Source organism: Rhinolophus hipposideros (genome assembly GCF_964194185.1).
Source record: "Rhinolophus hipposideros genome assembly, chromosome: 16".
Classification (NCBI taxonomy): Eukaryota; Metazoa; Chordata; class Mammalia; order Chiroptera; family Rhinolophidae; genus Rhinolophus; species Rhinolophus hipposideros.
The window spans coordinates 30,571,111-30,595,948 of record NC_138062.1 but is presented as its reverse complement, the minus strand read 5'-3'; the positions used below and the strand labels follow the sequence as shown (position 1 = coordinate 30,595,948).

General features: G+C 38.8%; 1 protein-coding gene across 5 annotated transcripts in view; it reads right to left on the bottom strand.

Moving 5' to 3' along the window:
- The window catches only part of MSRA (methionine sulfoxide reductase A), a 354,068-nt gene that overhangs the window by 209,689 nt on the left and 119,541 nt on the right, over positions 1-24,838 (bottom strand). For 4 of the 5 annotated variants that reach the window (XM_081076540.1, XM_081076541.1, XM_081076542.1 and 1 more), the window contains exon 2: positions 9,250-9,318. In XM_081076540.1, the coding sequence (XP_080932666.1) occupies positions 9,250-9,318 (69 nt within the window). Of the gene's footprint in view, positions 1-9,202; positions 9,319-24,838 lie in introns of all 5 variants that reach the window. The other variant, XM_081076544.1, reaches the window with a different exon arrangement.

Sequence of the window (24,838 nt, the reverse complement as noted above, 5' to 3'; positions counted from 1 at the left end):
GTTTTTTTTCTAGAAATATTCCAGTTCACAAATACAGGGAAATGCTACAATTAAAATATCACCATCTTGCAGCCTCTACTAAAATAATGGATCGAGGCAATGATCACCAAGGGCTGCTAACTTTACCAAAAGAGAAAGAACTGGTCATTAAATGCTCCCTGAATGGCTTACACACCCCACCTACAGATTCTCATCAGGCCTCTAACTCCCAATTTGTAGAAAATACAGGGTAGAGGCCTGAGAACCATGATCATTCAGTCCAGACTGAAGGAAACAGTGCAGGCTAAATTATCTAATTTCTTGAACAAATGAACTACAAAGGAAAAAAGAGAGAGAGATGAACTTAAACATTAAAAGAAACTAAATATTTATACCAACCGATTGCAATGTATGCATCCTATTTGGATTTTGACTCAAACAAACAGTTTTAAAAAGCATTTATGAAACAATCGTGAAAATACGGATTCATGGGATACTCGATGATATCAAGGAACCATTCTTTTTTTTTTTTTTTGGTACAATAATGGCATTGTGGTAAGTTTTCTAAAAAACTTCTGTCTTGGAGATACATACCAAAATATTCATGGCTGAAATTATATGATCTTTCAGACATGCATTGAAATAACTCGGGGTGAAAGAGAGAGGAAGTGAACAGGAATATCGATGAAACACATTCGGCCCTAGCTGGTTATTGTTGAAGCAGAGTGAGTGAGGCTTCATTCTATTAGTTTCTCTATTTTTATTTATGTTTGAAATTTTTTACAATAAATAACTAAAGAATAAATATATTTTAAAATCCACTGAGAGAAATAACATTGATAAAAAAATTCCCTAAAAGACAACTAGTCCATTGATTGTTTTGGATATGATACCAGCAACTTCTGGGTTAAGCCAGGGCCCACCAGAGAAGCACACCGGCACCCACGGGGAGGGGGGTGTGTGAACCAAATTGTCCCTGGTGGATGTCGGGACCCCAAAGAGAAGAGCAGTGTGAACGACAGCTCACAAATCTCCTCACACTACTCACTCTAAGGTTATCATTCACCGTACTATTGACTATCCTATATTACACAGTGTCCTCCTTATAACTATCCCTGAAAGAAATTTCTTTCTGGTTCTAGAATCAGGAAATCTTGTGATTCCCCCAAGCATATAGGTTTTCAGTATCATTAAATAGAACTGAAATCAATCACCATTTCACACCCATTAGGATGGCTATTAACAAACAAAATAACAAGTGTTGGCAAGGATGTGGGGAAATTGGAACTCATGTGCTTTGCTAATGGGAATGTAAAATGGTTTAGCCATTGTGGAAAATGGTATGGCAGTTCCTCAAGAAATAAAACATAGAATTATCATATGATCTAGTGATTCCATGTCTGGGCATACAGCCAAAAGAACTGAAAGCAAGGTCTCGAAGAGATATTTGTACACACGTGTTTATAGCAGTGTTACTCACAATAGCCAAAAAGCGGAAGCAACCGAGTGTCCATTGATGGATGAATGGCAAAATAAAATGTGGTCTATACATTCAATGGAATGTTACTCAGCTTTAAAACAGGAAGGAAATTCTGACACATGCCACACACAACAGGGATAAACCTGGAGGACATAATGTTAAGTGAAATAAGCCGGTCACAAAAGGGTAAATATTGAAGGATTCCCTTACAGGAGATACCTAGAGTAGTAAAACTAATAGAGACAGAAAGTAGAATGGTGGTTGCCTGGGGTTGGGGAAAGGGGAAATAGAGAGTTTTTATTTCATGGGAACAGAATTTCAGTTGGGAAAGATAAGAAAGATAAGCAATGGCTGTACAACAATGTGAATGTACTTAGTACCACTGAATTATACACTTGAAAATGGTCAAAATGGTAAATTTTATATTATGTATATTTTATCACAATTTTAAAAACTGAAATCAATCACACAACTAATTGATCTTTACATTGCTGCCAGAAATATAGTCAAATTTGTGGCTAACTTTTATAAATTACATTGTATTATGGCACGTGCTGTTTGTATATTTCACTTCTCATAATTTTCTCTGGTCTAATATTTCCCTAATTCTAACATGTTATTTTGCCATATCTTGTATATATTTTAATTTTTCCTTTATTTTATACCAAGGCACAAGATAAATGGTTGGGAAGAAAGAGAGCAAGAGAGAGAATATTCTGTTTTATGTCATCTGCAACATGAGGCTCAGTATTTATCTTTAAAATGTTGGTTGGATTAGATTGAATAACAATTAACTTTTTTTTTGTCTTCGTTGTATCTCCATATCTGTTTCTCTTCTAAAAAACATTAACAGAGAAACAGTAGAAATATGATTGTTTTTCCTGTATATTCTATTGAGGGTATTTTCTCTGTAGAAATTTAAGAAATTTCTGCCAAATTTGTAAAATAAATTAAATAAATCTTTCTCACTTTCAAAACTTCATGTAAAAAGTTGGTCAATTGGACCAACTGTATACTATTGATATTAAAATAGTGAAAAAAATCAGCCAAAACTAATCAACTCTATAGTTGAGGCCAAAAGACAAATGATGGTATTTTCTGAGAGCTCTATACTGATTCAAACGGAAGGAACCAGTCTAACTTAATTTAGACCAGTGATGAGAATGGGCCTAATAGAAAGTTTAACATAGGCTGGCCAGTACGTAGCCAATATTAGATCAGTTCTCAACTAATGCTATCTATTATCCAAGATCCCTGAGTTAAAAGACTCATTAAATCTTATGCAGGAGACATAATGGATCAAATAGAACTGACTAATGTTGGAGTCACCGGCTTGGGGCCTTGATCAAAGCTAGCTCTGACTGGGAGAGCAGGTGGCCCCCGCAGGGGGCACCTCAACCTCAGGGGTGAGCAGCAGAGCCTGAGATCTAACAGCACACTCTATCACCCCTGTCCTAAACGCCTTGATGATCTCATAACATTATGACAACAATCCTATCAGGTAAATATTCTTCCCCTCAGGAATGCGGCTTAGAGCCGTAAGAAACTTGTCTGGAATCACACACCAAGGTTTATCTGACTGCAAAGACCTCTTTGCATTCTGAATTCTTTAGGACTTCTCCAAAGCACTGGTTTGTTTGTTTGGTTGGTTGGCTTTTATTTTAGGTGGATGGTTATTTTCCGGCTTTTAATTGAGTTCCAAATGGTTGAGGCTGATGGATACATGATCTCTAAACAAGGGAAGTATTACTTTATCAAACATTTGATTTGCTCCTTTCTACAATGGGTTCAGTTCCACCCTCTAAGTATAGAAATCCCAATTCACATTCTAGCTTCCATCTGTTAAATATATTCTCCCGCTCTCCCCTGCCTCTACCAGGATACTCTCTGACTCCAACTGTGCTCTCCAGGACACAGTGGGCTGCTCTATCCCAGCCAGGCAACGCCATGAAAACCAAAAGGGATTCTCAACACAGACTTCGAAAGTTCTCGTCCCCCTCCCCTATATTATCTGACCTGTCCACACTCAAAAAGAAAATAAAAATTGAGATGATCACACATGAAAAAGATATATAAGATAAAATGTGTCTTAAAACATGGTTCCAAATGACCAATTATTCTCCCTTAAAGATGCTCTAGATTCCCATGAGAGGAAGGCCTATTTTTGTTTCCCCAAGTACTTCACCACTGAAGACGTTTGCACCAGTTAGCAGCCTGCTGTTCTAACAGTCTTGTGAATTTAGATTGTTTGGTTAATTATAAACACATTTCAAAGTCATTCTTTCTGGCCTTTTTCCTAGAATGAGTGACTGCCACTCCACAGCTCACCGAATGGTCTTCAATAGTTTTCAGTCAAGGTTCAGGGAGAAATATGCCACACCGGGATTTGATTATTTACCAACATAATGTTGGATTCAAGCCAATGAGACACCAATATATTTTCCTTTGAAGTCTGACATATTGCCTGCTGTTTTCAATGCTGCTTTCTTGGCTGGCAGACAAAATAACTGTGGCTGTTTCAAAAATCACCTCCAATTCAAGTCGAGGGGGAAAAGTGTCTTGTGATTGGCTCGTCTTACAGACACTGAGCTCATTCTCCTTTGGGGTGCTGAATGTGAGTCCCCCAACAGCTACTGGGCCCTTGCTCTGTGATCAGTCCTTCATGCTATTCAAGAAAGAGTCTAGCAAATTCTTGGCACCTCGGCTATAAACAGAGATGTGTAAAGAGATCACCAGCACATTTTCACGATGTGTTGGCTTATCTTTTGCTCCCTCTTGTTTGAAGAACCCTAAGAGAACCTGACAGAGAAAACGTGTGTTCCAGGGAGGGGTTTGATTTCACAGATCCATTACTATCAGGCTACTGGGAGCCAAAAACAGCGCAACAACCCTAAGAATTCACTGAAGTATGTCTGCTGCTGTCCCTTGGTATGAATTCCTCAACATTACATTGTCTCCCTGCTGAATCTTGCCTCTCACCAAACAGCCTGGAGGTAGGTTTCTAAATGACGGGATCAAAGAATTTCGAGTCAGAAGTAATTTTGTCAAAAAGGTGGAACAGTCTGAAACAAAGTAAATTCTCATTTATTGAGAAGAAAGGATCTTAAAGGCTATTTAGTCTTAGTTCACAATTGGTTGGGAATGACTTCTCTATCATTTGAATACCTCTAATGATGTAGAGTTCATTACCCTACATAGTACAATATTAAAATTGCAAGAATATAATCAGATCAATTCCCCCTCTCTTGTTCAAGTGCTATGAACCAGGCCTTAAAAGTGTAAATTAATTTTAATTTCAAGTCATTCAGAAAGAATATAACAATACACACTGAGTAAAATTTTACAAGTTAGTATAACTACGTGTATTATGTTATATTATATATTTTTCACTTGTTAACTTCATTTTATATATTTAATTTCATTATTTTTCCACCTCAGCTTTATTCAATGTGCATTTATTATTCTTGGCACAACCTTTTATAATATACATTCTCATTACAGGGAGACATTATATCCCAGTTGTCTGAAATCCTCCAGGTTTATACCTCATTATTTTAACATAATTTTTAATAGCACCCGTTTCACTCTCAAAAGTATCCTTGCTTGGATGATAAATTTTACGGTCAAGTACTATACTTTAAAGTTTTTAAAAAAAAATTGTACTTCATTTTTTTAAATTGTACTAAAAATCTTCACAAATTAAGACTGAAATCCCAACCCCCTACTTCTCTGCACTCTTCTCAGTGAATAAGCTTTAACTTTATTTTGAAATGATAGATCTTCTTGACTATGGGGCATTTTTAATAAAATGAATAGTTGTTCCTTGTTGAAGAATGACCACCACCGAGAGGCTGGATGGAGCCTGTGCTCTCTGTGTGGATGGAGTGGCCGACTGCCAACGGGACGTCACTTTCATTAAGTTATTGAGAGCCGGAGAGACCTTTCTAAGTCGGGCACCGTGTGCTGGCAAATGTAAGTGGATGTCCACGCGCCCGACCAAGCATTCGCTCTACTTGACCAGATTTCTTTCATCTATGTGTGCCTCAGTTTCTCTGTCTAAAAGCGCACAATAATGCCCACTTCACAGAGTTGTTGTAGGATTAAAGGGACGATAGTCATAGGGCCCTCTCAGCTACCAGGAACAAAGACATTAAGTAATTGCGAAGTGTTCGGTTCTGCTTCTCCAGCTTGTGAAAAGGGGGCTCCTACTGACTTAAAAGAGAGCATCATACACAGATAAGGAGAAACCCACGGGGGAGCAGAGCCTATTATGTTCATTATCATTGTCCTAAAGTGCAGAGGAGAGAGACGGCAACAAATAAGCTAAAGCACTGTGGTCACTGAAAAACAAGACAAGGACTAACCAACGGGCCACAGAAGAAAATCTGAAAAGATTGAAAGTCCCAGTTTAAAATTAATCTGTGAAGACTGTATGCCAAAAACTAGGGAACCATCTAAATATCCTCTGGTCACTTAATATAATGACACATTCGTGTCATGATATGCCCCTGGGCCTCACTCTACCCTTCCTTACATTATCCACTCAAATCCAAATGCCAAATGGCAATTCAATGGCCACTTTCAGAGTGGATTAAATTTTAAAGCTCCGAGTCAACAGCAAGGTACATTCAAATCATTAACCAATAGATAATGAAATTGAAATGCATAATACTACTTAGGCATAAAATATTAAGACATCCGAAAGTGAAGAATGAATTTGGACAAGTAGAAAGTGCCATTGTTGCTTTGGTGAACTCACAGTCAAGTAGATGTAAGACATTCTCCTGTACATTAATATATGCTACTAAAATCAAATGGCAAAAACGATAAACAGTAGGAGATGTCGCCCCAAGCAGTATTTCCCCAGCAAACGCTGTGTCTCAAAAGTCCTTCAGAGCACCCTGGGAAGCCACAGAAATTCACAAATCAATTTGCCAAATTGTATTGCCTGGAAATCACATTTTGTGCATGGATCTTAGCTGAAAAGCACTTCTGAATTTACCTGACTCTCCCAGGGCTTCTTTAACCAGTGCCAAGAGTTGGGGGACATCATAAAAAAAGCGTGGACTTCAGGGTCAATTAGACTTGGGCTCAAATTCTAGCTCCACCATCTCACTGGCTGAGTGACTTGGGATAAGTCATATGAGCTCCGCGATAAGTGGATTACATAATCCTACCAGCCTTACAAGGTGCTGAGAGGCTTAAATGCCCAACACATGTCTAAGAGCCAAGTGCTATACTTAGTTTGACCTATTCCGTACAGCTGTAAACAACCCAGAATGAGAGAAGCCCACCCCCAAAACCAGTGGCTCCCTCATTCCTCTGTAGGCCAGGTGGACAAGTAATATAAGAGAGAACAGTTTTTAAAACGTTAACAATAAACTTTAATAATAATTTAAAAAATTAACATAAAATACCTGCATATATTTGACCAAAATAGGGGCCTTGATTTAAGCATCTGGAAAAACCAAAGCGTGGTTCTGATAATGTAAAAATTCTTAGATGTCAAAAGGTATTCTATTTTACAATCTATATAATTCTGCACTTACAGAAATTATGCACATGATCCATCTCTTTTAAAACTACACACTTCGGCCATTCACAATGAGCTTCTCAGGGCTGCCCTTGGTTCTGAATATGTAAAATTAAGAAGCAAAGGGAAGGGCCTCAGAGCACCCCATCAGCCTTCTCATTCTACAGGTAAAAAAACTAAGGCTTGCAGATGGGAAGTTGCTTGCCCAAAGTCCAACAGTGAAGGATTTGGGGGAAAGCCACTATAAACCAAACCTGGGACAAAAATAATAATAATTTCATCACAGAGCTTTATTTACGGATATTTCCAATTCTGTAGCCAAACACTGTCATTGGCCTGCCTGATACCAGCTCTGTCCTTTGGGAAGGAAGTTTCCCTCCAATATCACAATTGAAGGAAACCTACAAAGACAGGTCAGTCACACTTTACATTTCCCAATATGACATGAAACCTAGTTTCTATCATATCTCAGGGGTTGAAAAATCTGAAAGACAAAAATAATCATCAAAAGAACCCTTTGAATATTGATGTGAAATTTGCTGTGTCCTGGTAACAGATACTGTGCTAGGCCTGCAACTTAGGTAAAATGTCATCATCAGAACGTAATTTCTCAGAGGAAAGATAATAAGTCAAATATTTAGCACACATTTTTAGAGTGTCCATTATGCTTTTTTCTATGAAAATCAAATTCTCCATTTAAATTTCTGAGCATAATAGTTTCTAACCACTAATCAGTATAGTTTAAAAGATGACAACTCATATGGAACAAGATTTACAAACACCTAAGCAGAATGAGTTCCCTGTTTCACAATTCTCCAACTGTTAATCATCACTGATTATTAATTCTGCTTCTATCTCTGGGATTAGGGCAACATTTTATCCTCAATATGCTAATTTAGAGATGGGTTGTCTTGAGACTAATTTCCAGAACAAAGACACTTTAATGCTTAAAGCAGTATTACATCAAAAGCCCTTGCAGGAAACTACAGTCAAGATCAGGGTAGGATGGAAGGTAGAGGAGGGCATGAAGTCTGGGACTTCAGGTTTTTAGGAGTGGAGAGATCACAGAATCTGTCTAAAGGCTGAGGGGAAGGAACCAGAATTGACAAAAAGTTGAAAATTCAGAGGATGGAGATGGAAATTCCTGAGAGGGTGATTAGGCATGGGTCCCAGGGCATGGCTGAAGAGAAGATGAGGGGAGTAGAAGGAGAGGCCAGAAAGGAAGAAAAGGGAAGGAGGCGAGGAAGGGGAGGGAGGAAGGGAGGAAGTGCCAGCTGTAGAGACATTTTGAAGGAAGTTTAGGTGACATTTGCTACGAAGGTGAGAAACTATGAATTAAAAAGGGCTTTCCCACCAAAAAGTTTGGCATCTAACAGAGAAGCTCTGCTCAGCCACATCACTGTGCATTGTAAATACGTACTCAGGGATTAGATTTTATTCTGCTTAAAACTTTTTTGTTAATTTCAGGTGTACAAAACAACATAATGATTTGTCATTTATACCCCTCACAAAGTAATAACACCAACAAATCTACTACCCATCTGATACCATACACAGTTATTACAGTATCATGGACTATATTCCTTATGTTGTTGTACTTTAAACGCTGTGGGGGGGATATATATATATATAATAGTTGATATTCAATATTATTTTATATTAGTACAGTGGTGTTTAGGTATTTATATAATTTATGAAGCGATCCCCCTGATAAGTCTGATACCCATCTGACACTATACATAGTTTTTACAACATTATTGACTATATTCCCCATTACTTAAAACATTGTAATTGATGTTTTCTCCCAAGGAGTATACTCAGTTACTGATGGAGGAGAAAGAAATCATTCAATTAGATTGATTTTTGTGGAATAACAACTCAAAACTACTTGAATCCCAGCCTTTAGCAAAGTTATATATCAATGTGGGGGTTAAAAAAAAAGAAAAAATCTCTCCTAAGAAAGAAAAACTCAAACCCTAAATTATCAGGTTAATTCATAATGTGAATGTAAGAAACAGCAAATACACAGTTTGATATTTGGTTTGCAAAGTGAGAAAAGAAAGCATATTAAATTCTATAGAATCAGCTTTTATGATCCCAGAAATACTAAGAACTCAATAGTTTTTTTGGCTCTGATGATTTGTAAATATCCAGAAGAGCCCAGATTTTGAAGCCCTGAGGATACTTGCTAAAACTCAGAAATTTGGCACTAGTCTTTGCACACAGTTTGGGTTTTCTTTCAGAGTTGATATCTTACCAAATAGAGCCATCTGTGTTCCCTCTGGGAAAGGTTCGACTGTTCTGCTGCCATTGACATGATGTTTGGCTAGAAAAGAGAGAGAGAGAGAAAGAAAGAAATGCAAGTTAAGTGTAAAGTTCTACACACATACTAACACATGTCATTAAATGTGTCTCATTTTTAGTTAGAAATGGCACCAAAGATAACCCTCTTAAAAGAGTTTCAATTATTTTGTTTTTCATCTCAGTTTCAGAAGAGCCCAAAGATGCCCGAAGATGGTCTAGTTCGGGCATGTCATTTTGCAAATGAGTGTGCCGAGGTTAGACCTTATGCAGAGTTGTACAGCTGGTGGTAGCAGAGCCAGCCCAACCTGAAAGCTCCCGACGCCTAGCCAGAGGGTCCCCACTGTGCAGGCCATCGCCTGGAGAACAAGGGAAGCTCCGGATTCCAGGGTGAACCAGGGTGGCTTCCCCTGAAGACTCCTGATGATCAGAACATTGAATTGATCAGTCAAGTGAAGTCATAAAAACAGCAGGGTCACATTGGGACCAATTTTTCAAGAAACAGAATAGCAGAACACATCATTGCACTACAATTCGCACACTGTTCCCAGGAGCCAAGGATACCTTCTTTTAGACCAGACAGACACTCTAGTGCTTGTTACTATTCTTCATCCACCCTGGTCCCCTCCAACAATCATCCTTTCCACCCCAGTGCATATCAAGGATTTAGAAATACATAGTGACTAGGGCATGGTTTTCCGGCATGAACGTGTTCTCATAATCCCCAAACTGCAGCCAGACAGAGAATATCTGAGTATGGTCCATCCGTAAGTATTTGAATAACAGCCTGAGCAATTTTTGAATGTAGGCATTAATGTTGCAATTGCATAACAGAAGAATTGCTAAAATGCTCTGACACTGCATCAGGTAGCACATATATTTTGATTTAATGGGTCACATCAGATTTATTAAACTCTGGCAAAAGGCTCAGCACTAAAGCGAGGCTGTGAGGGGTCGAGGGGGAGTATGACATTGTTCTTACCCTCAAGGAGTCATCTCCCAGAGGTAAAAATGTCAAAGGCAAACCTTCCAATTATGTGCTAGGTCCTGGAATGGGGATTGAAGGTGCTATAAGAGTTCACTGCAGAGGGACAGTTAAGTTGGGAAGTCAGAGCCAGTGACCTGAAGGAACGGTAACTAGTATAGAGTTCTGAAGGAGACAGAGTTTGGAAAGGTGGAGAGTGAGGAAGCAACTTGAGATAGAGCCCGGAATAGACAGATGTAAATAAGACATCATCCTGGACCAGAATAGAGTCGAATCTGGGCATCGTAGAGATGATACGTTGAGAAGCAATGGCAAAGAAGGACAGATTAGTCAGCAGGAGCCAGGTCATGGAAGGTCCTGAGATCCCCACCCTTGAGGGCCTCAGGCAGCCTGCACTACACACCACTGCCGTCTTGTAGAACCCGAAGGACTCCAAGATTAAGACCATTTTAGACAATTCCTTCAGGACACCACCAGTTCAGGGGCTTCCACTGGTTCTTAAGTAATTGTGGCACTATCCTAAGAAGACAAAACCTGGGAGGATGGAAGGAGCCAGCCCAGGGTGAACAGAGAGCAAGTCTTACAGTAATCTCTAGGCATTAACTGACACAATTAGCAGACGCAAGATGAAGGGTCCCAGGTGGCACGCGACCTTCCCAAGCACTCACTAATATGGTTAGGACCACTGGTGACTGAATCCAACGAAATGTAATGAGGCCCCAAGTGGATGTCCCAGTTCTCTTCTACGGTACGCATCCCACAGCCTGGCCATTGGTTTTAAAAACGTCTGCCTTTACACATTATCAAGAGTTATAGACCCATTAAAACTCTGACCCACTACTCCCACTCAAAAGAATTCAACCTAAGGGAAAATGCAAGAGGATAACAAGGTGATACACATAACAATGTTTATTGAAATATTATTACTTCTAATAATGAAATATTAAAATCAACTAAATATTCAAAAGTAGAGAAATTTCTTATGAAATTATAATGCGTGATTTATCAAAAGCATGAAATATTATGCAACATATTTTAACTACAGCATCTGACAGCTATATCGGAATGGGGAAAAATATTTGGGATAACGGTAAGTGAAAGCAATCCTATTACACATTGGCTGTAGATTATAATGACAACTAATTAGAATATGAATGCTTATGGGAAAAGACTGCCAGAGAAACACACAAAAATGAAAATAACTAGGGAGATTATGCAAGATACTTACCTTTATTAATTTCCTTTGTCATTGCTAGATTCTTATTTCTAGATGAAAACGTTTGCTTGAAATTTTTTAAATCAACAAAATTATAGATTAAAAAAAATTTTTCCCCAGTACATAGTTTCCCAGGACAGTTCATCAAGGCTTATTTATAGCCCAGCTGAAATGTTACACATTTACAATCAAAAGTGTATCCTACTTGACATCTCTGGGACAGCTCAAAACCACCTCCAATACAAGATGACCTTCTACTCCAAAACGGACCCTCTTCCAGCATCCCGACCTCCGGGAATAAGACCACCATCCTCCTACCCGTTCTCTTGCTAATTCTCTCTCCCTCACTAGCAACATCCAATCTATCACCAAATCTAGCTAATTTTCCCTTCCAGACGTCTTTAGAATCCTTCCGCTTCTTCCCTTCACCACCAAAACTACTCCAGTCCAACGGTTATGGCCTCTTTGCCTGGATTCCTCCAAGCGCCTTTAGCTCTTCCTTCTCCAATTCATTCTTCCCAGTGTAGCCACAATTCCCTTTCGAAAAGAAACAGTAACTCTGATTAGAGGACACAAACTCCCCAACATCCTCCCCAGCGCCCATGGCTCACTGCACTGAGGCTAAGTCAAAATTCTAACACAGCGTTCAAGGACCCACGTGATCTGGCCACCTTGGTCCCTCATGCCTTCCATTATGGGGACCAACGACCTTCTTCTGTAGCACTCTCCAGAGCTGCACCTTATACTTAGTCATTATTTGGACAAGTAGACTGTAAGCTCAGAGAGGGCAGGGTTCATACATCTTTTGGCTCATCATATCCACAATCCTATTACACTATGGGACATATAATAGGTATTCAATAAATAGTCATTAATTAATAAAGGAAGACATAAATAGTTCTTAAAAGTCTCTCTTTAGCCATTACGAAAGATACATTTGAAACACTAAAAATCCCTCTCTCTTTGCATGTACATGTATGTGTCCTTTATGTAAAAAGGATCATTAAAAATGGCCATTCAGAAATACATTCCCCAGTCAGGTGGCCTGGAGACCAAGGAACTCCTCTGTTTCACTCCTTAAATGCCCATCCCTCTTCCTTCCTATTCAGCTACTCTCACCTGAGAAGGCAGAGTTGCTGGCAGAGGTAGAAAGACTAGAAATGCCACCTGAACTGGAGAGGAAGGCGGAAGTTCCCCTGGACTCCTGCTAAAGTTCTCCTGGACCCTGTCTTATCTTTTATTCTAGAGCTTGAGGCCCAAAGATAGCAGGGTCTATAACATAAACTTGATTTTGCATGTCCTTCTCAGCTGTAGCTGAGTCTGACATCGGTCCCTGGACAGCAAAGACAGAGCATTAGCCAACAAGATGTGTAGTACAGTATCAGCGGCTAAGGGCATGGGTTCTGGGACAAGACTGCCTGGCACTGAATTTCAGCTCTCCCACTTCCTGGCTGTATGAACTTGGCTTAGTCACGTAAGCTCTTTGTGCCTCCGTTTCTTCTTTTGTAAGAGTTTCTTCATTGTAAGTTTTCCATTTGTACCTACATTGTGGGTTGCTTTGAGAATGAAATGAGTTAATATTAAAGCACTCAGAACAGTGCCTGGCACATAGTAAACACTACTTAACTATTAGGCTAACGTTATTATCTATTTTATTTTTCACAATACCTGAACCAGGAATGACAAATATGTGGCATATTTTTGCCTACCTTCCACTTTCATGCCCTCGGCAGACATCACTAATCTACCATAGCATACTTTTTCAATCCCCAAAAGTGGCCACAAAATCCTTTCTCAATTTAGCACCCCATAGAGTCTTTCATTATTTAGACAGAGCACATGTGATGAAAGTGTTATGTCCTTACTTGTCTAGGTGAATAAAACAGAAAGATGGTACAAAGAAGCTATTCTCCTCATTTCTACATAATAAATTGCAATAAAAGGAAGATCTTTTGAAAATCTCCAAAACTATACCTATATATAGCTTTAGGGATAAAAGAACAGAAGGAAATAGGAGTGCTACTTTCCACTCCATGGTGAGAGATCAGTGAGTTCTTAAAAACCAAGCAATGGCAATTCTATTCCTGGGCCAAGGCTGAACTTCCAAGGGCACTTTCCCACTGAAACTCTGCTGAGGCTACTATTTGGGAGTCAAAGAAGCAGAGATCCTTTAAACACATTACATAGGTCAAATAAGACTGGGTGGGGGTGGGGGGGAACTAACCCAGGAACCTAATAAGCATTATAAATTTTTTTTTTCAAAATCAGTGGTACATTTCATCACAGAAACAATCAAACTGACTGAACAGAAAAGTCACTCATTGATTGGCTACTAACTATTGATTGGCAACAGAGCACGAAATGGAGACAGGAGGGGGTCTCTGACAAGGACATCTGTTGCCTCACCCAGCAGGGTGTACGCCTTCAATCTGGCTGGTTGGGCAAATGTCTCCGTCTCTGCTCCATGGGGGCACGTTCCAAAACCACAGGTTTCAGGAGGACAACCTCTGCGGATGGCCATGATGTGTCCTCAGCCAAGGGTATGTGCAGACAAGGAATAGATTTTCATTTATCTCGAAAGCCCAGTGCTTGAGGAGCAGCAAGGTTAATTAGAGCAAGACTGGGTCAAAGTCAACTATTGGAGAGATTTTTGAAGGGGATTCGGGAGCGCATGCTCAAAAGCTTTTTGTAAGATGATACTGACACTCTTTTTTTCTTTTTTGAATGTCTATTGCAGTTCAAACTTTATGATGGCTTTCTTCCTTAAAAAAAAAACAACACACACACAATAAAACTGTTCGATAATATAGGTGCAATAATGCAAATTCAGACATAAACCAACCAGTGATTAGCTTCATGTCCTGTGCTCAAACTGAGATAGCTAAAATTCCTATCTTCTGGGGGAGGATTCCTATCTTTTCCAGAAGATAGGAATTTTCCAGAAGATAGGAATTAACTATCTGGGGGGATCAGATAGTTAAATGACAGGGAAGGGGGACAGGTGGGCTCCCAGGCCCTCTGTGTTCTCCTGTACGTCCAATCTCCTCCAGCCCGGGTGACCATGACAACACTACCTAATTGGACAATTCCGCTGGACCCAGAATCATCCTGGGACTGGAACAGCCTTGTATCAGACTAAAGCTTCAGAGCTGCAGGTCAGCTAGCAGTGCAAGTCCCTCCCCAGTCATGTTATTGACACCGCAAAAACCCAACACCCACTTGTCAGGTGCTCCTATCAGTTATTCATGTCATTACGAAGCTTATCAGTGGTGATTAGGTTCAGTTGGGGACTGGAGGAAAAGTGCATTTATTTCACTAATATGGCAACAAAAGCCTGTCAAGCCCCAAAACAAAATATGATCTCACAGTTCCCCCTACCCCGCCGCCCCCATTGTCTGTTTCTTTGTGGCTCTTTCTCCACATCACACATTCCTGGTGATTCAAGATACAAGCCAGAGTGGAACTCAGCAGGGTTCCCAATTGGCCCACAAGCTCTAACTTTGTACCAGCCTCTCCCGTCTCCAGCAGAGGGGCCCTTGATCACACTGGCCAAGCATTTTGGGCCCTGGTCTTGCCAAGACGCCCTCCACAGCATTTTAAGGATGATTTGATGACTGTAAGTGTTGATTTGTAAAGAAGGGGGACCAAGAGTCTTGAAGATGCAACTGACACCCATCACTCAAATGTGGAACAGGTGCACTGAAAGAGGCTAGGTAATGATGCTTCTGTAATAATGTAGAATCAGGAAAAGCAAGATACAATAAAAAAATGTTCTACCCAATTAAGAACAAAGGCACAGAAAAATGACTAAAAGGAAACAGTGAAAATGTAACAGTGGCTGCTTCTACCTGCTGAGTTATGGGTGATTTTTCTTCTTTCTTTATACTTTTATGTAATTTCCAAATTTTAAAGCAAAGATGTCTTTGATAATCTGTAAACTATAAAAAGAAAAAAGAAAATCTAAAAAGCAGACTTGAAACACCATTCCAACATTGTTCATTTCACTAGGGAAGAATTCTATTTTCACTTTCAGAATACCATTATTAATTACCACATTTAAGAACCATGTCTAACTTAGGCACCTGTGATAAGCATATAATATTAATTGATGGAAAATTTCCACCTGACCTTTATGAAATTTCCCCACCTCTCCCCCTTAACACATGTAATTCCTAATGACTACCAAAGTTAGATCATCTTGAGAACAGAAATTCCATGTAAAATAAGGTTATTTTAAGGATTAAAATCTTTATGTCAGTCTGATAAAGGTGACATCCCCGTGAATAACAGTGATGAAAACAGCTGTACTGAAAATACGGCTATAAACCAAAATGGTTTTCTGATATTTTAACATACATGCTTCCTATTGATCCTAAACCATATTTTAGATTTTAAAAATGAATGTTAAACATATCTATAAAGCATCACACAGAAATCACACAGAAATCATACATTTCAGCATTCTTTTTCAAATGTTGCCCTTTGAAGACTTGTAGGGGACCCAATGTTGTACAGTATCCTAATCCTTTGAATGTAATTAAAGCATAAGATCCACAGAGCTATTTTCTCATCCATCGTCAGAGTTCTGTTATCACTATGGAGCCTAACGCAATGATTCTAAACCCACTAAATTAGCTTTTACAAACGGTTCTATACCCCGCACGGAAAAGTGGCAGCATGTGGCTCTTGCAAGGCACCATAGCAGAAAGCAGGTCTTCTTCCTTCTTCCTGGTGCACGTGTCAGCGGCCTCCAGCAGGAAGCGCACTGCACATGGATGAATGCTGTATGAGGCACCATCAGCTGTCAGTCAGTCAATGGGCAGGAACGGTCCAGTAACTCCTCCTCCCTCCATGCTCACCCCTTCTGACAGTGATAAATGATAGGGCCCTCTGCTCAGCTGAGCCTGACGGGCCCAGACCTCCCCTTGCAATCTGTTCCAGGCCAGCACCAGCGTCCCAGCCTCAGCCCCCCACATCCCCTGTCAGCATTACAAAGCAAGCCTGTTCCGGTATAAGGTCAGATCTATTTGCTTTCCTGTTGCTGTTCTTTCATGAAAAGGAATTATGACTTTATTTCTAAATGGAAGCTCCTAATCAAAATGGAATATGTTGTTACAAACCCTACAGGAAACTTGTCTTGATTCTCTTTTTACATTAGAAATGAAAAAGATCCCAACTAAATATGGGCCTTTAAGAAGAAAGAAAGAGACACAGTCATAGATAGAAACATAGATGTTAATTTGGCTTCCATTAAAATCAATAAGCTTTCAATTCATTAAATTAGCATCTGTGTTGGAGGTAAGGAAGAGATGAAAGATTCTAAGGGCAATAAAATATTCATGAAGAGATGGAACATTAACACTGAAGATTAACAAGATTCATCAGAGATCAGCTCCTACATACAGTTTGCTCATCTACAAAGACAATCATTTCAGTATTGTTAGTAAAAAGACTGTCACCAACCTTTTGCATAAAATAATCTATGCCGTGGAATAATATGCACTCATTATAAAGAATAAAGGAACTACATATGTATACCAACTATCTACAAGATGTACTGTTCATTGAAGAGAAAAGATCAGCGGGCAGGATAATGTGTTTAATATGCTACAATTTATTTTTTTAATATTCTGGTTTTACTTTTTGAACTTTGTTCCATGGGATGTATGTATTACATTTTCAAAAACAGAAATAAAAATTTTTTTTAACGTCCCCAGTCTTTGCTACCCCGTGATTACCCCTGCATCCTGAGAGCCTCTTCCCAGGACCGAGGGCCATGCCAAGACACAGGAGTTGGCCAGTAGTGTGCAAGCAGGCCTGAGCTCAGACCAGCATGATGCTTACATTTTATCCAGGCACAGCACAAATGCCAAAGATGATCCCACCTGGATCTCACAGTAGCAGAACAGCAACCAGCTTTAAAATTCTGGGTAGTTCATAGTATCCTGGAGATAGAGATATCACTCCCTTTCCTCTCTAATTGATCTGCACTCTCCAAAACATTACGGTAATTGTCCTCTTTTTAAGGGAGGAAGGATTTTAAGAAGATCAACCATTCCAAAATTTAGATGGAATTAAAACATTATTTCCTTAAAAATAAAATAAACGTGTTTCTGTGTTTATATTATTTTTATTTTAGAGGCAGAAGAGAGAGAAAGAAGGAGGGAGGGAGGGAGCAAAGGAGGGAAGGAGGGAGAGAGATAGAGAGAAGAAGGGAGGAAGAGAAGGAAGGAGGGAGGGAAAAAGATAGACTAGTATATCAGCAAGTAAGTATTTTGCCTTTCTGGAATTTGGTACGTATTTTGATTATTTCTCTGTCCCTTCTGCCTCTCACCCTTTCTGTTCTCTCTCCCTTATAAGTTTCCCCCACAACAGAAGGGAATAAGGGAATTTTTAAATCTATTTTAGATTTACTGAATAGCGATTATGCTCACCATTCCTAATTTTAAAAGCAGCTGAAACATTTTATATTCCCTCCAAAAAAAAAAAATGATTAAATCAAGTTTTGACTGTGAAGCCTGCAACTGATCTCAGTAAGTCAGTGAATTTTTTTTTAACCCAGCTCTTACAAAAGAAACAACACATATAAATCATCTACTCTGAAAATTTCCCCTAAGGACATGTCATTCTCAAAGAGCAGGCTTGGTCACGTGGCTGAGCAAGTACATATTCATATGAAGAAACATCATGGACGAAATCTTCACCTACAGTTCTACAAATTACACAGAAAGGCATTTTATGATGTTTTTTTCTACTGTGTCCCACGAAAGAGTAATGCAAAAGTGAACACCTTAGCTCAGGAAAGTTAAGTGGAGATGGGGGGCTCTGAAAACATGCTATTGGTCGTCTGCCTTAATGAAAAGATAGAGATTAGAGGTGGCAGTGCAAAGCCTATTTGATTATCTTCCTTGAATATCTACTCAAGCAGATCCCTGGATATTCAGGCAACATGGGTTGATTTCTGGATGAATTCTCTAATGACTGACAGACTGGGGCATTGCTCAATAAAACGAGAGTCATGTCTGAAAATATCAAGCAAGCGGGACGCCGAGGCAAGCAGTCTTCCACGGAGCTCACCCAGAGCCTCAATAGTAAGTAGTAATCTCTCTCAGTTGGAAGGCCGTCGGCTTCCATGTAGGTATGGGCTGAAGGGAGCATAAAGCAGGCCAAAAATGTGTCTCCTGTACTAAATCTGATCAAGTGTTTTTGGAAGTCCCTGATTAAAACCCTAGACTTCTACAAAAAGAAAGGACGACTGTGACCTGGCATAATGCAAGTGTAAAGGGACTTCAGTGCAGGCCTTGTAGAAAATCTGATTTTGCGTAAAATTATGTCTTGATAGGTCTGTCAGGCTCTTAGTGCTAAGAGTACATTATAGTAATCTCTATTTGCTGTAATTTTATCTTCCCCAAAGGCTGATAGCTCAAAATGTAAACTACTGTGGGGAAGGTAGCTGAAGAGGACCTAATGAAATACAGGCAAGTCCCCAACTTCAAAATGAGGCACATTTCAAAAGCATGTTTGTAAGATGGACGTCTGGGATATAGAATCCATTTTCTCATGAACATGCTGTTACAAATGGAGGTGAGCTAGCCCACAAGGGTCTACTCAACCGATAATGAGTCTCAAATATAACTTTTTCCTAGGATTCTAAACACCACTTATGGGATACTGTCTCCATGTGAAATATGCTCTACCGTACAACATTAAAAATATACCCTTTTATACTGGTCAAGGTGGTTGCAAGCTACAGGTAAAGGGGGGGAAAAGAAAACACTTCCCTACTTTCCCAACCTACCCAGCTACTAGCTTAACCATAGAAAGTAACCTCCATTTTATTCCTCACTGTAGATAGAAGGTTTCCTCCCAAGGAGAGGAGGAGATCCCTGGTCACACAATGACCACTGTTCAAAGGCAAGGTACATTCTAAATTCAGTGGTCTCGTTTCACAGGAGAATGGAAGGTGCATAGTTCCAGCTCAGGGGCTCCCAAACTGGAATTCAGATGAGACTAGGAAGACCTGCAGTATCATTTGAAGGCTCTGCTGGGGGAGAATTGCTCTCAAGTGCATTTGATGGCAGGCCTCAGACTAACAAGAGACCCTGATCCAGAGGCACCCAACTAAGCCATGCTCAGATTCCTGATCCAAAAAACTGTGAAATAATAAATGACTTTGTTAAGCTGCTAAATTTTGGCATAATTGATTATATAGCAGTAGATAACTAATACACTAACATGGTCTAATAAAGGAAAAAAAATCATGTAATTTTTAGCAAAGCAAAACTGATGACATAAGCCAGGAAATCAAACCATCTTTTATCGAGCTGTTTTCCACAAGAAAAAAATATTTCCAGTCTAATTAATTTATAAATCAACCCCTGGAATATGATCCATTTCTAAGTTGGAGACTATAAATTTATTGTCGACACAAATTTTGTTCCCTAGCATGTCAGGATTGCTAAAACAGGCATTCCTAAACCACTGAAGTCTAGGAACAGTGTATAAAATATCAAAGTAAGGCTTTTAGCACTTCTGCAATAATTCTGGCAATTTGTATTCGTTTGCATTATCCAGAGAATTGTTAGTTGCTTTTCCTGCTGTTTTGTTTGAGGAAGTTATATCTCTGCCTCACAGGGCTTACAAAAACAATGAAGAAAGATGTTTTTCCAAAATTCCCAGGGAAGCTAAATTTAAATTCATGCCAAAGGCCTTAACTGCGAAAGAGAAAATTTTCTGAATTTTGATGGGATTTTGTTTCATTGATTGGTTGGTGGGTTGACTTTGAGGGCTTTTTTCTTTGACAAGATAGAAGTAAGAAGACAACGGGATTATTTCTATTCATAGTGGTACCTTTAAGAGAGACAGTCTTCCCATTTTCTGTGGGAATCAAAATCATATCTAAAAATCCAAACTGTTGCGGTATTAAACTAGGTTTTTTTGGTTTTATTAGCCTGGATACTTCATCCATAGCATCTTAAGGATACAGCACCTCTATTCTAAGCAGCAAAATAGTGTAATCTTATTACATCCTGTGCTTACTATCTACCCCAAGAAATTCTAACTATCTCTGCTAACGACCATGAAACACTGGAAGGCTGACGCTGGAGCTAATCATTTCAGTGATGTAAGAAAATGTGCTACTGGCTCACTGTTTACTCAACTTCAGCTCTTGCAGAAATATCACTTACCACACTCCGGTTTTTCCCTCCCTCACTTTAGTTCAATCCCAGGTTAAAATGGGGAACAGGGTGAGAAGAGGAGAAAAAAATACCAGTTGAATACAGAGGGGTCTCCTACCTTTCTTGAATATGAGGACAAAATCCGTAGGTCACAAAAGTTTCAACTCAATAGCGCTTACAAGAAATTCCTGTGTAGCAGTCTTGATCCAGTGAGGAGAGAGAAACCACACAGTAGATTATAAACAGGGGAAGTCAAACATAAATAATATTAACTATGATTCAACAGTAACTACATAATCTAAGGAAATTCTCTATGCTGAGAGAATTAAAGATTAGAAGACTTTGGTATCCTTAAGACATCAATTCTCCCCAAATTAATCTACAGTGCAACACAATGCCAATGTAAGCCTCAGGAAGTTTTTGTAGAAATTGACAAGTAAATCATTTGTACAGATTGACAAATTGATTCATTTATATGGAAATTAAAAAGTCTTAGAATACCCAAAACAAGATCTCTGCACCGAAAACTTTAAGACATTGATGAAAGAAGCTGAAAACACGAATAAATGGAAAGATATTCCATGCTCATAGAGTAGAAGAATCAATATTTTTTAAATGTTCATACTACCCAAAGCAATCAAAGATTCAATACAATCCCTACCAAAATTCCAAAGGCATTTTTCACGGAAATAGAACAAACAATCCTAAAATTTGTATGGAACCACAAAAGACCTTGAATAGCCAAAGCAGTCTTGAGAAAGACACAAAGCTAGAGGCATCATACTTCCTGATTTCAAAGTATATTACAAAGCTAGAGTAATTAAAACAGCATGGGACTGGCATGAAAACAGACACACAGATCAATGGAATAAAATAGAGAGTCCATAAATAAACCCACACATATATGGTTAAATAATTGACTACAAAGGAGCGAAGAATGTATAATGGATAAAGTATAGTCTCTTCAGCAAACAGTGCTGGGAAAACTGGACAGCCACATGCAAGAGAACAGAATTACACCTAACTTTCGTAATACACAAAAATCAACCCAAAATGGATTAAAGACTTGAATGTAAGATCTGAAACCATAAAACTCCTAGAAGAAAACATAGGGGATAAACTATTTGACATTGGTCTTGGCAATGATTTTTTTGGATTTAACACCAAAAGCAAAGGCAAAAGCAAAAAGCAGACAAAAGCAAAAATAAACAAGTGAGACTACATCAAACTCGAAAGCTTCTGCACAGCAAAGGAAACCATCAGCAAAATGAAAAGTCAACCTGCCAAATGGGAGATCATATTTGCAAATCATATCTCAGAGGGTTAATATCCAAAATATATTTTCTAAAAAAAACTCAGGTTGGGGGAGGTAGAAAAGGGTCAAATATATGGTAACAGGAGACTTGACCTTGAGTGGTGACACAGAATGCAATACAGATGATATATTATAGAATCGTACCCTTGAAACTTATGTAATCTTATTAACCAACATCACCCCATAAATTTAACAAAAATTTTTAAAAATTAAAATTAAAAAAGCTTTTTAAATATTAGAGGAAAAAACATATTTAGCTCAATAAGCAAAAACAAACCAAAAAAAATCCAATTTAAAAAAATGGGCAGAGGACATGAACAGACATTTTTCCAAAGATGAGATACAGACAGCCAACAGGTAGGTGAAAAGGTCCTCAACATCACTAATCATCAGGGAAATGCAAATGAAAACCACAATGAGATATCATTCACACCTGTTAGAATAACTGTCACCAAAAAGACAAGAAATAACAAGTGCTAGTGAGGATGTAGAGAAAAGGGAACTGTCATACACTGCTGGTGGGAAAGTAAACTGGTGCAGCCACTATGGGAAACAGTATGAAGGTTCCTCAAAAATTAAAAATAGAGTTAACATGTGATCCATCAATTCCACTTCTGAGGATATATCCAAAGAAAGTGAAATCACTATTTCAAAGAGATATCTGCACCCCAATGCAGCATTATTTACAATACCTAAGATGTGATAACAATCTGTGTCCATCAACAGATAAATGGACAAAGACGATGTGGTATGTCTATACAATAGGATATTACTCAGCCATAAAGAAAATCCTGCCATTTGCAACATGGATAGACTTTGAGGAAATTATGCTAAGTGAAGAGTCAGAGAAAGACAAATACTGTAATAGCTTATATGTGGAACCAAAAAAATAAAGAACTCATAGAAACAGGGAACAGATTAGTGGTTGTCAGAGGTTGGGTTAGGGGGCTGGGGAAATGCGTGAAGGCAGTCAAAAGTACAAACTTCTATTTATAAGTAGTTCCTGGAGATGTAATGTACATCATGGTGACTATAGTTTACAATACCGTACTGTGTATTTGAAAATTGCTAAAAAAAATAGGTCTTGAAAGTTCTTATCACGAGAAAAAAAAATTGTAAATGTAAGGTAATAGATGTTAACTAAACTTATTGTGGTAATCATTTTGCAATATATACATAAATTAAATGGTTATAGTGATAAGGAGTGTGGTGTTGGCATAGGATAATTTTATAAATGAGTGGAACAGAATGTGAGAGTACAGAATTGAATTTTGACAAAGGTGCTGGTAATTCAATAAGGAAAGGATAGTCTTTTCAACAAATGGTGCTGGAACGACTTGAGCTCTATATAGGACAAACATACGCATACCTCAACCCTTACCTCACAGCTTACACAAACATTAGCTGGAAATGGATTGTAGGTGTAAGTGTAGGAGTCTCCAAACCTGAGTATAGTTCTCCATGCTTTTCTCTCATTCCCTTGAAATGCACTACTGTGGAAATCAACTGAAAACTAAACACTTTCCCCAAATCTACCTCTGTTTTTTCTAGTTTCATATCCTTAAAAAAAGTCTGAACAAAACTTTGTGACTACTAAAGGGAAAGTGACTACCAAAAAGTGACTTACGGGAGTTTTTCAGTAGTGATGGACTAGTTTTGTAGGCTGATTGTGATGATACACAAATCTAAACATATGATACAATTTCATAAAGCTGTACACCCAAAAAGTGCATGTAGTAATTGGTGAAATCCAAATAAGGTCTATATTTGAGTTAATGTATTATACCAGTGCCAATTTCCTGGCTTTGACAATGTATTACGATATTGTGGGGACAGAGCCCCAGAGAGCAGTTTCCAGACTCTCGGCCTCACATAGAAAAGTGCTGGCTCAGGTAGTAAATGGCCATCAACTGTGATTGGCTGGCCATCAGCTGTGGCTAGTTGGTCAGTTGGCAGAAAAACGGACAGCAGGTCACACGTCATGTGAACCCAGCATCCAGTGAGACTATTGTGGTGTGACTCCCCTACCTATGGCTCCGTGGGTGTTCCTTTTTTGCCTCACCATATCCTGTGTTCTTGTGTGGGGAGTGGGAGCTGAGACCCCGCATGACACCCCGGACGACAGATATGTAAGATGTTATCACCAGGGGAAGCTTGCTGAAATGTACATTGGAATTCTGCACTATTTTCACAACTTCTCGTGAGTCTTAAATGATTTTAAAATGAATATTTTTTAAAATCTTGTGAAAAATTCTAAATATATTAATATTCCCTAATTGTCTGGAAAAAAAATCTGGGGTTACTCAAAGCTTGTAAAGCAAATTGAAAAGATTTTCCTTCCAGAATATAATTTGCAAAGTTCCAGAGTACTAACCCATTCATTTAAATTACAGTCCATGTGTTTGTAGTTTATATGTATAATCATTTCAAAGGATTGAATAATTGATAGTTCTATTTCTTTAATACAACAGAACTACTATATTACTGCCTCTGAATAGAAATAGCCAGAGTATATATAAGATAACGTGATGTGTAACTAATACACTTGAAGGATCTTCTAAGCTTAATTTAAAAATAATAATAGCAAGCAAATACTACTACTTGCTGGTAAATACTTTGTATTATCAAAGCAGAAATCTGCTAAACAAATGGCCCTGGAATGGTCATTTTTGGAGGTGAATGTGTAAGTCAAGCCCCTACCTAGTATCGTAGGTGCAGCATTCCTAGTAAGCTTCCTGACATACAGCACAGGGCAGGGGGTGGAGGTGGAAGACAGCTTGGGTACTAGTGAGAATCAACTTTCTTATTAAGCCTCTACTTTCTTGCCTATGTTTCTTTCCACATTCCACA